At 44.9% G+C, this 13,775-nt stretch overlaps 1 protein-coding gene and 1 long non-coding RNA gene across 3 annotated transcripts in view; one reads left to right on the top strand and one right to left on the bottom strand.

Annotated features, from left to right (window-relative positions):
- Positions 1-7,279, top strand: part of LOC138521908 (uncharacterized) — a 62,936-nt gene extending 55,657 nt beyond the window's left edge. The window contains exon 3 of the long non-coding RNA XR_011283166.1: positions 3,939-7,279. This is a non-coding gene — a long non-coding RNA (uncharacterized lncRNA). The remainder of the gene's footprint in view (positions 1-3,938) is intronic.
- Positions 1-13,775, bottom strand: part of LOC138521907 (natural cytotoxicity triggering receptor 3-like) — a 110,760-nt gene that overhangs the window by 45,282 nt on the left and 51,703 nt on the right. For both annotated transcript variants that reach the window (XM_069635067.1, XM_069635068.1), the window contains exons 2-3: positions 12,058-12,423; positions 10,933-11,061 (exon numbers count right to left, since the gene is read on the bottom strand). In XM_069635067.1, the coding sequence (XP_069491168.1) occupies positions 10,933-11,061; positions 12,058-12,423 (495 nt within the window). The remainder of the gene's footprint in view (positions 1-10,932; positions 11,062-12,057; positions 12,424-13,775) is intronic.

Below are 13,775 nucleotides of genomic sequence, written 5' to 3'. Positions count from 1 at the left end.
TGCAGACAGGGCGAGGGCCCGAGCTCTGTAGCTAATAGACATTTTTGGAGTGTTTGGAACATTATGGCACCTATATAGCGCTTAGATAGCCAGTCTTAAGCGCTATGAACACTAAGCTATGAGTGCATGTCTTTTAGAGCTTGCTCTGCCTCACTAACGGTAGCCCTGCATGGCCCCTAAGCTAATCTTCCTTTTCTCTGGGAAGGCACTGATAAGACATTCCTGAGCTTTCGCGCAGATGGGCTCCAGGGAGGGGCACAGAAAAAAAGGAGCACAGTGGAAATTCACAGAGCTGGGTTTTTCCATGAGCCAGCCTATATTTTGCACAGGGAAAGTTCTGGAACTGTGCGTCATGGACGGACAGCACAAGATTATAAAATATGCATGCTCACATGACTCGGGTGGGAGATCGTCCTGTGGACTTGGTTCGAGCAAGATCAAGTGCCCGGAATTTGGAGCTCTGACGGCACCCAGCAGCGCTGTCCTCTGAGCGGGGCTTGTTACAGCTAGTTTATGAGGGCCATGGTCTCCCAGTGCTGATTGAAGGGGCGTAAGACTGTGTTTTTCTATGTTTCTCTATGTTTTTTCTAAGTTCTATGTTTCTCTATATTATGCATTTCTCTAAATTTTGTGCTTTGTAATCTTCTCTAACTTGAATCCCAAAATGTATATGAAATTCACTGTTTAGAATAAATACTAAAACTTATGGAAGGTGTCATTTGTCACTAGCATGAGTTCACTGCTCAGCACAATAGAACCTGTATTTTGGGCTTAATTGGGTATTTTTTGCTCTCAAAGGGCTGGCCCCGAGGAATATTTTGCCCATATCAAGACATTTGGTGGCAGCGGTGTGATTTGTGAAGAGCAGTGCCTTGCTGTGAAATGACAAATTGTGTGAGAGAACACAGTGCAGAGTGAGGAGCAGGCTGTCGCATTTCCTTGGTGGTCTCACTGCAGCTCTGAGACTTCAAAAGACAGCAGCGTTGTGTCGGCTTGCCGTGGCCGATAGCTTCTGTGGTTAAGACTCCCTTCAGTAAATCAGTCGTGACTGACTTATTGCTTGGGAATGGAGCCAGGGAGTACAAGGCGATAAACAAGCGGGAAATGGCTTTGTTTAAAGCGCTCCGATGAATGGTCAAGAAAGATGTATGTTCAATTAGGAAAGAATTTTATCATGCGGTTTCCCCAGTTTAAAGTTGTAATTTGAAATGCAAAGTGAGACGGAGTTCTCAACTCTATTCTGTCATGAGGGCAGGAAAAATAGTTGCGAGGATTTGACATGCAAATTGTGAATAGTAATTCAACCATTGACTCAGCCCCAGTGTGCTAGCGAGTGGGGGGCTGTAATGTACGGAGGCGAAGGTTCGCTTTTTTAAATGTATGCTTTTGAAGTGTTGACATTCCTGAAGATAACGTGGGGAATGAGCCGTGTTTAGGAGAAAGAGTAACATCTGTGCTGAGAGCCTAAAGGGATTGTTTTTCTTTTGGCAACTGTAAATTCCATGTGCTGGTGGTGCATTCTGTTTAAAGAAAACACACTAAAATGGTTATATTGCATTTTAGTTGTGCCATGTTTATAATGGGTGAGAGACTCACTTAAAAAGAAAGTGAGTGAATGTTATTTGGATTTTCGATTTTTGTGTATTTATTTGAAATTGCAGAATCAGTTTGCAATGGTTTTGGGGGAAAAGACAATTTATATTTTTCTAAATTGCCTCTAAATTGCCCCTGGAGTATTTTTGACTGTTCCCACGCTATGCCATGGATTTGTACTGTTGCGTTATAAGTGATGTATGTTTTTGGAAATAGTGACCTGTTAACTGTGATACATGGTGAAAAATGTTGTTGACACATTTAACAGCCCACAAGCAATATAGAGTGTGGGTTGCTCTTGCAGAAAAAAACGTGCAGGGAGCTGCACTACACATGGCATTTTTTAAATGCACTGAAATAAGTGGTTATATTCTGGCAATGGTACAACAGAATGAAAAATCTGTGTGTGATAAGACAGCACAAAGATTTAGTGGGTTGCGGGTTCTTTTGAAAGATCGCACATTGCATTGGAGTGAGCTCGTGAAGCCAAACTACAAGGTTACGAGGAAAAGGAAAAAAAAAACATATGCTTTTAAATGGGACATTAATCAGTTCAAAACAGGCTAAAAGACGCTTTGACATTTTGCAAAATTACATGGAGTAGAATCTGATGACAAGAAAAAGTGCCTCTTTTGAAAATAAGAGTCTTGCTGTGTGTGCAGAGCTTGTGCCTTGAAGATAACTTGCACTGTCTTGGGCGAGGTGCGCAAAGAAAAAAAAAAACTGTTGGAGGAAGGCCGAAAAAAGCAGAATACTGCGCTCCTGTTTAGTGAAATGGTGTTTACAGAAGCTGGCAGATATGAGAGCTTTTCTGAGTTGCTGGAGAAAAGCAGTGCATGAAAGAGTTAATCTGGATGAACTGTCTGAAACGAGTGCCTTCCATTGAAGCCGCCACAGTTTAAGAGTTATAGGCAAAGAGATAGGCTTGTTGCGTGGTATGGCGCTGCCATGTGCACAGGAAAGATAAACAATGACATTCCTGCATTCCATCCCCTGTGAGAGACACCGTCAGTGTGAGCAAAAAAACTGAGGAGGGGGGGTGCAAAGACAGAAATGCTGAAACAGAACTGAAGGCAATAATTGCTGTGAGTGAGAAAATAAAAAAGAGCACAATCTACCGTACACATGCTGATGTACGCATGCTTTCTAACACCGGCATGCAAATAACAGAGCTGAGCAGAAGTAAAGAATTTGCCCAGTATCAACACTGGAAGGAAAACAAACGCTGCATGCAGAATGGCAGATGAGCACATCGCATCTGAACATTTGGGGAACCTGTACATCTGTGAATGGGCTAAGAAAAGACAGCTTCCCATTTCAAGAGACATTGCCGTGCAAGCTGCATCCCCATGCACCATGTGATGTGATGTGAAGTGAAGAGACATTGCTGTGCAAGCTGCATTCCAGTGCTCCATGTGATGTGAACTGAAGTAAAGCGCTGTGCACTGGAGAAGAAACCTCTAGGCGCTTTGAGAAGTGAGAATACACAGCTGTTAAAAATGCAAGCTACATTGCCAGGGCTGGAGTAACTGACAAAGACATTATGGCATTCCAGATGGAAGCAAAACTGACAAAGGTAGCCGTTTTGCAAGAGACAACATGCAGAGCGGGGCTTTGGAGTACAACATGAACACTGCACATTAGCCATGATCCAGAAGCCTCACGGCTTAGTGCAAGAATGAATGATTTGTTGAAGCAACAAAAGAAACTGACTTAGACTATCGCGCTCAAAGGGGTGGTCCAAGAAATCAGCAAACACCCTTTGAGAAAATGACAAGTGAAAAACCAGAGGCTTGAAAGACACTAGCTGTATGGAGAAAAAAATAAACAAAGCTGCTTGTACAACTGCAGGCGGTATTGGACTGAAAGACTTTACCTTTGAAATATGGAGTGATGCCAGCAGGGCAACCTAAATCAAGATCATGAGACACTGGAAGCAAGTTGGCGCCTGGCATTCGTGATCGCTCTGATGACAAAGGAAAGCATTGATCCATTGAGAAGTGCGACCTGGGTACTTATTATATGGCTTTTGTAAAAGCACAGATCAGTCTGAGGTACCATTGACCAACTATGATCGCATTGCACAAATGAGTTTGTGATTAGGCAGTTACACCCCGTATGGTTGAGTGTAAATAAGCCCCCAATAACATGCAGAAGAGTGACAAATAATTGCAGTAGCAATGATAAAGTGTGTAGTTACCTGATGAGACTTCTGAAGGTGGGGGTGGTATTAAGGGAAGGGGTGGATAACGCTGATATTGAAGTTTTGATGACATCCTAATGTGAAGAATAATGACATTGTACTTTTGATGAAATCCTAACATTTCTGTTTGTATTTTGCCTAGGCAAAAAAGCAAGACAGTTGCGTGCCATTATTGAGATAGATGTGTGCAATTTGCGGGTGACACTGATCAGTCAAGCAGATGCATTCTCAGAGAAAGCGAGTCACTGCGTGATGAAATATGCGAGTCACGTTGAAATGTCCTGCACCGCACTCAATGCTGCTAACATGCATGACGTATGAGGACATTTGTTCTGCAACCTGCGAAAGGTGTCCAACAGAGTAATAACTTTTGCTGAACTGGCACGGTGCAGACTTGGCTAGTTATCAAATATTTGATGCTGCACATTCAAATGATTCAGTTGCTGGAAATAACTTAATTGACATGTCTTGCCTTTCTTGTTTAAAGGACTGTGGACAATGAGTTGTGGACTGTGACATCATGCACCACAAACAGCTGTGTGACACAGCACTTGAATGCTAACACATTGAGAAATGGTTTTTTAAATGCACTTTTTGAGATGAATCTGAAAAAACGAAATGGTTTTGCTCTTCCAACTGAATTGCTTTAACCAGAGATGCTTTGCTTTTTTGAAAAAAAAAAAAAACTTCTAGGTTGCACGTAGGCAGGAAAATGATTTATGAATTGTTGGGGCAGCAGGATTATGCAAGCAGGAGTGTAATTTATTTTGAGATAAGATGAGTGCGCACATCAAAGTCACCTGTGCGTAGGTTAAGATCCTTAATTTGAAGTAATGCTGCCAAGTGTGTGAGCTCTAATTTGAGATGGTAACCTTTGAAACACTGGATACTTTTACAGCCAGCTTTAAGGCGGGTAAATGAAACCATGACTGACTAGATATTTGATTTTATGACAGTGTGTGACACGGTTTTTGTTAAACCAACCAGTTTCATGTTTTTGTGGGGACAGCTGTCTCCAGCACACTAATGCAAAGAGTCACCTTTTTGATTGTAGACATTTGGAATAATTCTTTGGAAAAGCGCTACAAATGAGTATCCACATGGAATTGCTAGCGTACTGGCCTGGCACATTGTCAGACATCTTTTGTCACTGACTCATATGACTGGTGTCTATGAAGTCCTAGGCCCAAATGTTTCAGTGAATGGATACAACGATTTGTTTAATTTATTTAATGTGATGTTTTTTCTGACCAAGAAATGCAGCGAGTGTTCTCGCCAAGATTTTATGGACTATAATTTGACTAAATGCATTTTACACAATGGTGTGATGAAACAGCCACTGCCGGATGGTAGTATGGTGTTTGTAGCTAAAACTAATATTGTATATGGTAGATATCCCACTTGAAGAAAGGTATTCTCCAAGTCATATAAGGTTGATACTGTGAACATGTTAGATTTTCCAGTAGTAAGGCAACATTTAAATTGTAGGCTGGTAATGCACACCTCTATTATTAGAGTGATACACTTAGACATAGATTTATCATGAGGCAATGTTTCCTTAGTACTACCAAGCTGCTACAAATGGAGTCCATTTCTATGGCCCATCACTAGAGTGCGCGTAGCTAGGGAGCTAGATTCATTAATTGCAGGAGCAGCGGGGAGTAACAGGAGCTTTATATGCTTGTGACATAGAAACTGTGCACAATAAACTAGCCACTATGGGTTCTGATGCCAGCTCTGCTATAGAAATTCTGGCCTAGTGGGGCCCATTGATACGCCCAACACTGCTACAAGTATTGGCAACCACTGGAGATGGCAGAATTTTAGGTATGAAGACATTTTTTCTGCCATAGGGCAGGTCAACAAGACTGCTAAATACACATGATGCATTTTATGGCAAACATTGTTAAATCAGCAGGTGTTGGTTTTTTACTGGGTGGGGGCGACCATCCTCCACACACTGGCACACAGAGCTACAGTTACCAGCATACATATGGATCAAATTGCTTGCTTTTGATTGCATGAATAACACATGCCATGCTTTGATGTAAGTTAGTAGAATTGTTTTTATTTTGATAACCTGGTGCCCATGGGTTCACCTTGTTCACGAAATTAGATGGTTTCTGGTTGGGTTCCACATACATGGGGGAAGTGTCTAATCATACAGCCCATAGTCACGTTTGAATGCCCTGGGATCAGGGGGAGGGTAGGCTCTTAGAGTGAAAGGCTGCCAGGTTTAGAATTGATAACCATACATAAATGCAATAGTGCATTGTAGATTAGACTACACCGGATTGCCTTGACATTCTAACTGCATGCTGCTTTTTAACTGACAATCAGTTATACAATAATTATTTAGGTATTGTTGTGTAGGCCAGGTTTTGGCTAGAGTAAACGCCCATGTTCACTTTGTGTAGGTATTTTTGTGTAGGCCAGGTTTTGGCAAGGGTATATGTCACTGTTCACTTTGTGTACATTTTTGTTTAGGTAGTGTTTTACCTTGCATGCCACGCTGACTAACCGCTAGAAGATAGTTTGCTTAAACCTCTTGCAAAGCCCCAAGGTCTTTATCACTGCACTAAATACTATATTGATGTGTATTAGTCAGCATTGTCGCACACACTTTGAATAGGGGTGGAATGTAGTGATACACAAAATTGCAACCTTGCCAATCAGGGCTTTAGATGACAGCATTAGCCGCTGAAAGCCAATAGTGTATTCAAAGTATGTGCCAAAAATGCTGACAGTAGTCTGTTGTAGCACTTCTATTATGCAGTAGTGAGCTACAAGGAATATGCAGGCCTAGTAGGAGTGATAGGTCACATTATGCAGGCAGGGCGAGGGCCCGAGCTCTGTAGCTAATAGACATTTTTGGAGTGTTTGGAACATTATGGCACCTATATAGCGCTTAGATAGCCAGTCTTAAGCGCTATGAACACTAAGCTATGAGTGCATGTCTTTTAGAGCTTGCTCTGCCTCACTAATGGTAGCCCTGCATGGCCCCTAAGCTAATCTTCCTTTTCTCTGGGAAGGCACTGATAAGACATTCCTGAGCTTTCGCGCAGATGGGCTCCAGGGAGGGGCACAGAAAAAAAGGAGCACAGTGGAAATTCACAGAGCTGGGTTTTTCCATGAGCCAGCCTATATTTTGCACAGGGAAAGTTCTGGAACTGCGCGTCATGGACGGACAGCACGAGATTATAAAATATGCATGCTCACATGACTCGGGTGGGAGATCGTCCTGTGGACTTGGTTCGAGCAAGATCAAGTGCCCGGAATTTGGAGCTCTGACGGCACCCAGCAGCGCTGTCCTCTGAGCGGGGCTTGTTACAGCTAGCTTATGAGGGCCATGGTCTCCCAGTGCTGATTGAAGGGGCGTAAGACTGTGTTTCTCTATGTTTCTCTATGTTTTTTCTAAGTTCTATGTTTCTCTATATTATGCATTTCTCTAAGTTTTGTGATTTGTAATCTACTCTAACTTGAATCCCAAAATGTATATGAAATTCACTGTTTAGAATAAATACTAAAACTTATGGAAGGTGTCATTTGTCACTAGCATGAGTTCACTGCTCAGCACAATAGAACCTGTATTTTGGGCTTAATTGGGTATTTTTTGCTCTCAAAGGGCTGGTCCCGAGGAAGATTTTGCCCATATCAAGACAGGAGGCAATTGCATTGACTTGTCTGTTCATGGATAGGTTAGAATGCAGGTAGACTCCGAGGGTTTTGACTGAGTCAGAAACTGGGATTTTAATAGAGTCAATGGTGAAGTGGCTGAACTGTGTGTCAAGGTTTTTAAGAGTGTCAGAATAACCTACCAGGAGGAGTTCTGTCTTGTCAGAATTGAGGCATAGTGTGTTAGCTGCCCTCCATGCCTGGATGGGGTGTAAATGTTTTTGAGAGTAGTGGAGTCTGTGTCATAGTTGCCAGTAAGGCTGAAGAGGATATGGGTATCGTCCGCGTAGTTGGTGTAGGAGATACCCAGTGCATCAAGGATGAGGAAAAGCGGGCGAGTAAAGATCTTTGAGAGTGGAGTGACCAGACCCCTGCCCTATCTTTCCAGAATGTCCCGAGATGCAGCTGGCTTTCCTGAACCTTAAACAGAGGGTTGCTATGTAAGTAAAACTAAGCCCTGGAAAACCAAAAGGTGGGGCGAGTCTGCTTGCCTTGGGGCCTGATCACGACCTTGGCGGTAACCCTTAAATCCGGCGGTAGCGCTATTACCGCCGGATTTAAGGGTCCGCCGAATCAGGGCTTCGGCTGATTTCGCCCCAGCTCTTGGCTGGGGGGAAATCTGCCGAAATTCGCGCTATTACCGCCAGCGGGAAATCCGCCGGCGGTAACAGCGCAAATTTTCCCCATTGAGCCCAATGGGGAATGGGGCATTCCCGAATGGGCTCAATGGGGAATGGGGACTTCCAAGTCTGCCCAACTCGTGATCCTGCGCTATTAGCGCCAGGGGCTATGGCGGTCGCGCTAATAGCCCCCGCGCTAATAGCATTAGGGTTACCGCCGCGGTCGTGATCAGGCCCTTGAATCATTTCCCTTTATAGTGGGTGGGAGGTGAAACTGTGCAGATCCTTAGTTTATGTAACCAACGATATCATTTTAATTAATTCCCCATTTGGCAGAACAGTACGGGGTGAATTTTGTTAAAATTCGAAATTAACAAAGCTCACTTCCCAGTGTGCGCTGAAAACTATAGCCTATAATTTAATTGGGTAATCATTGTCTAGCTCACCCCGACTTCTTGAGGAAGAGGGGTGTCTTTGTTCTTAAATCAGTCCAACCTTTTTATCCAGCTTCCCCAACATAGACCTTCCAGTAAGGGGGGGTCTGAAATCCAGAATTCCCCAAAGCATTCACATTTTTCTGACTGACTTCCCAACATAGACCAAAGCAAGGGGGGTCTGAAAAACAAAGCGATAAATCACCCTGTGTTTGTTTTAAACCAAATGTTTGGGCGCAATTATATTAGCAGAAAGTAAGAATTGTGTCTGTGTGTCTGTGTTCTTTTTCATTCACTTTTGTGATCTGTTTCTGCTGAGAGATGTTGATTGTGTTGTGCCACGGATAAGGGACCTTCGAGGTAATTACGGTACCACAATTTGCGCAAACCGTAATTACCGCCTTTCCCAGTCCCATTGAGCCCGATGAGGCAAAAATGGGAATGGGGAAGAGCCAATATTCAATGGGGAATTACCGCCCTGCCAACCTTGGAATGGGGTGGTAATTCCCCATTGAACATTGGCGGACTCGTTACAACACCGGCAGCAACCATGGTGCTAATAGCGCCATGGGTTACCTCCAGTGTTGTAATGAGGGCCAGCGCCTTTTAAGACAGTCTGTGGTTGCAGGAGGTCTGCTACAGGTTCCTTTGGCATTGACCACTGATCCTTTTACGTTACTCACTGACCAGAGTTCTGGTTCAAAAGCTAGACTAAATGGTTATGTCATGTGACACCCATGCCCATGAGTGATGGAAGAGTATTCCTTGGCGTTGATAGCCACTGGTGTCTCTCGCATGTCCTGCTCATTGATGAGGATCATTGGGCGGTATTGATGCACCTGACCAGTCTTTTCTTGAGGACTTCAGCAGGAGCCGCTCAGGTGGATGCTTGTGGTGTCACTCTGTATCCTCAAAGGAATTGATGGAGAGCTTGTGCCATGCACCTACCTTGCCTCAGGGCTGTGCAGAACGTTTTACTCAGGGTGTGCATGCACTTTCTGGCATCGCGGTTAGCTCCCGTCCCTACTGCGGGGGTCTGCCCGTGCAATATGCCTCACATTTATAGGAACTCTTCAAACTCATGTCCTTGAAAAGGGGGGCAATTGTCAGCATTAATGGCGTCAGGAAAAGTAAGAGATGCAAAAATCCACTCTCCATAGAGTTCAGAAAGTGTTCTTGGCCTCGTCCGTTCGCATTTCCTAAATTTGTGTTACTTTGACAGACATGACTGCTTCAAACACTAGTGAAAAACACTCTTTCAGAGACGATTTGGTGGTCATTTCATTGGCAGACTTTGCAATGGGCGCGGATGTTCATGTCAGTGCAAATGCTGGAGATCCCTATGGAGTCTGGAAGCCGCCGTACATCATAGGGATCTATGGCAGGCAGCGTATACAATTACAATTAAATGTAATTGTGAACACTGCACCATCCATGCGTGGTAAGCAGTGTTCACAACGAAAAATAAAGGCTGCCTGGCATGCTCGCATGCTGGACAGTATTTAATTGTGAGCGCTGCTTGCATGGCAAGCGACGCTCACAATTAAAAGTAAACGGCGCCTGGCAGCATTATACTCACATTGCACCGCTGAGTGCAAATGTGCAGTACAAAAGGCGGCATACAGACGTGTACGCTGCCTTTTGTCCTGCACGTTTGCACTGCACCGTGCAAATGACAAAAATTTAGCGGGACGAGCCGCTCACATGTATGTCAATACGTAAGTGACGTAACTGCTCTCCGCCGCCAAATTACTCATTTTAATAAAATGAGCCCCAATGACGCGTTGATGACCAAGGCATCTTTTAAGATTATGTGAGCATGTATACGTTGGGTCTACGCCCCTGATTGGTCAATAGCACTTTTTAATGAGTTTGTATGTTGCCCGGTACCTACAGATAAACCAGAGGCTTTGCTCCAAAAGGAAAACAGGCAGAGAGAGGCCTGTGTTAGCACCTGAACAATTCTAGCAAGACTTGCCATCATTAATAATTGAGTACGGGGATAGCTCAGTGACAACGCACCTGCATTAGAAGCAAGACAATGCGGTGCAACACAGGTTCGACCCCTGGGTCTGTGCTCAGAAACCTCTGGGTACTGAGCGCGTTATAAATAACGAGTTACACTAACAACTTACCTCTCTGCCACGTGAGTCTCTGAAGGAAAATAAAAGAGCTACTCAAAATGTTCAGAATGAGTAAATGCATCGCTACAACACAGGTAAGTTAATACATCCCCAATGGTGATTTAAACGTGCTTCCTATCAGCAGGCAAACTGCAGTAGTGCCATTGCCCTCCTCGGCTTCCATGCCCAGAAATGAAAGCTTTAATTCCCCCCTGTGCCTTTGAACATTGGGGAAACATTTTGGGGACCAGAAAAGATGGACTAGGGAACTAAGCAACGCTCACCTGATTTCCGAGTACGCAGGAATGCGGTCAGGACCACAGCGGCGAGAAGCAGAAAGACCGCACCAGCAGCGCTGTAGAACGCAATCCAATTACTACGCAGGCCGGGGCTTCCAAGTCCTTCCTTAGGAGCTGGAAGACATTTAGAAAGAGTGTGTCATTGAGGCACAAGAGGGTTGCAATGCTGTGAAAGGATTCGTTCTTGGCATCTAAAGAAACTCTCTCTCTCTCTCTGTCTCTGTCTCTCTCTCTCTCGACTTTTGTGTTGTTGATAGGGGCCAGTACCTGTTAGTTATAACAGAAATAGGTGTGTGTTTGTGAATCACGTGTACCCAAAATACAATCCCTGTTGCTGTGATTGTTTTTGACAGACTAATGCATCCCCTGCAGGTAATTACAACTTCTAGAGGACTCCTACAATGAATGGATCAAACATCTCAGCTACACAAAGACCCCACCATCAGTCACACACAAGCTGACTCGATTGCACAGGGAGCTTGTGTGCTGTGTGGGCAGCTCTGTGGTGAAGAAGGATGGAAACACAATTATACAGTGACATCCTAGTGTTCCTCTTTAAAGAATGGACTAGACCTGCTTTTTGGACCATTGTGATAAGGGTTAGAAATGTTGTGGGAGCAATGGGTGCTGAAAGGGTGCCACTCCCACTTCCCTCCCCCATTCCCCGGGTTGTCTGAAAAGTGAGGGGGCAGTGAACCATTTACAGTGTGTGGCAAATTGCTGTTCCTCGGTGTGGAAGTGGACACTACGGTGGTAAGGCGCTGAAAGGAATAGGATATGTGGAGTGGTCCATGGAACATCTTTGGTTCGGCTCCATGATGTGGGCATCATTCTGCAAAACATATTGGTAGGTTTGTGTGTATATGAGTTTGTGGGGTCTGGCTTCCAATGATGATGGAGTGCTTGAAAGCAGTAATAGGTTGAAGGTGAAAGGGAAGAACCTTGGGGGACTCCACAGCTAAGTATCAAATGTTGCACCTATACTCTTGGAGTTGAATTTATTGGGGCCTTTGTTGGATCATGAGCGGGAAGGTCATAGCTTGGGGAAGAGATGAGTTGCACGTATTATGTGATCTCAATAGAGGGACGGGGGACACAAGTCAATCTCACCCTCTAGCACCAACAGCCGAGTCCCGTTTCCACGTGCTTTGCCGTTCGTAAGCATGAAGATCTCCACCTCGCAGACATAGGTTCCTGTATCGTTGTATCCGACATTGCGAATTTCTATGTCTGCCCTTTGCTGAGATGTGAAGATGGAGGGGTCCTTCTTGAAAACCCGCTCCATAAATGGGCTGGAGCTGTTGGACACCTCAACCTCGGTCATGTTAGAGGAGGACCCGTTAAAATACCACTTGTAGACGCCAATACTTGTGACACCCTTGCTGGTGTTGTATGTGCACTCTAAGGACATCGAGTCTGCCTCTGTTACACTCTTGGATTTTGGCTGAGAAACTGTGAGACTCTGTGAAAAGATCCCTGCAAGAGAAATCATCAAAAGTCATCAGCAACGCCTCTAAAGGGAGTTTGACTGCATGAGTGATGTTGAGACACAAAACAGTGTGCAACAAAGTCGATCATTTCCAACTGTGTGTGTGGGATTTTGGACTTCGAATCAATACTGCACTAGTCCTACTCCCCAACTTCAACAACAAGAAATGGCAAGGAGGAAACTGTGGAACACCCTACCCAAACACCTCTGCCTGGATGTGAACCACTTGAGTTTCAGGAAACAGCTCAAGACTTGGCTTTTCATTAAACTTTTATTTTTGTTGACAGAGGCAAAAGGCATACACACACAACAGAGCAATAATCACTAATTCGTTGCATCAACCGGTGCATAGAGAGCATATAGACAAAATTACAGTAACAGCGGGTGAGCAATAGTACGTCATAGGTCACCAAGAGAGCGAACAGTGATAGGAACGTCAGGGGGATCCATCCACAGAGGAAGTGTCATTTAAGCCAATCAAGTAGCTGTTGAATGCAGTCCATATGTTTCGAGGACGAGAGCGTACTGGGAGCATACCCAGAAACTCCTCCTCACAGTTTCAAGACCAGGTGAGTAAATTTAACCATTTCTGGAATGCAGGAGGATTGGGGCTCTTCCAGCTTAGAAGGACACACTTTTTGGCTATGATACAGCTTACATTTAAGAATTTAACAATGTCTACCGCTCCCCCAGCCCGCCACACCCCAAACAACTCCCCCATTGGATCAAGGTCCACCTCAATGTCAGTGATCTCAGACAGTGTCTCTATGATCTTACTCCAGAATGCGGCCAGATCCGGGCAGCTCCAAAACATGTGCAAGTGGTCAGTGTCCTCCGCGCCGCAGCGAGGACACAGCCGAGGATTGGAGCCAGCAAACCTAGACACTCTACCTGGGGTGTAGTACAGCCTATTGAGTAGTTTATATTGTATGGTGCGGTAGCGGAAGTTTAGGGACACTTTGCTAGTATGAGAACACATCTTCTCCCACTGTTGGTCAGTAAGTTCCAGTTCCAACTCGGAGGCCCAGGCATCACGGGCCCCGGACGGAAGCGGAGAGGGCGAGGACGAGAGGAGCTTGTATAGTGAGGAAACCACCCCTCGGGCGCCGCCCGAGTTGGCAATGTAAGCAATCGTGGGAGAGTCCGGGGGTTCGATGGGAAAGACAGGCCATAGATTTCGGAAGGCAGCGCGGAGTCTGTAGAACTGCAGAAGCTCCAAAACAGAACCAGAGTGCCCCGGCCTCCACGTCTGCAGTGTTATGAACTGTCCCTCTGGATAGAAATCGGTGAGAGCACGGTATCCCAGGGCCTCCCAATGGCGCGCCAGGGCGGTGTCATG

This window comes from Ambystoma mexicanum, chromosome 13, assembly GCF_040938575.1.
Source record: "Ambystoma mexicanum isolate Mex_15411 chromosome 13, UKY_AmexF1_1, whole genome shotgun sequence".
Classification (NCBI taxonomy): Eukaryota; Metazoa; Chordata; class Amphibia; order Caudata; family Ambystomatidae; genus Ambystoma; species Ambystoma mexicanum.
This window is presented reverse-complemented; position numbering and strand designations above follow the sequence as displayed.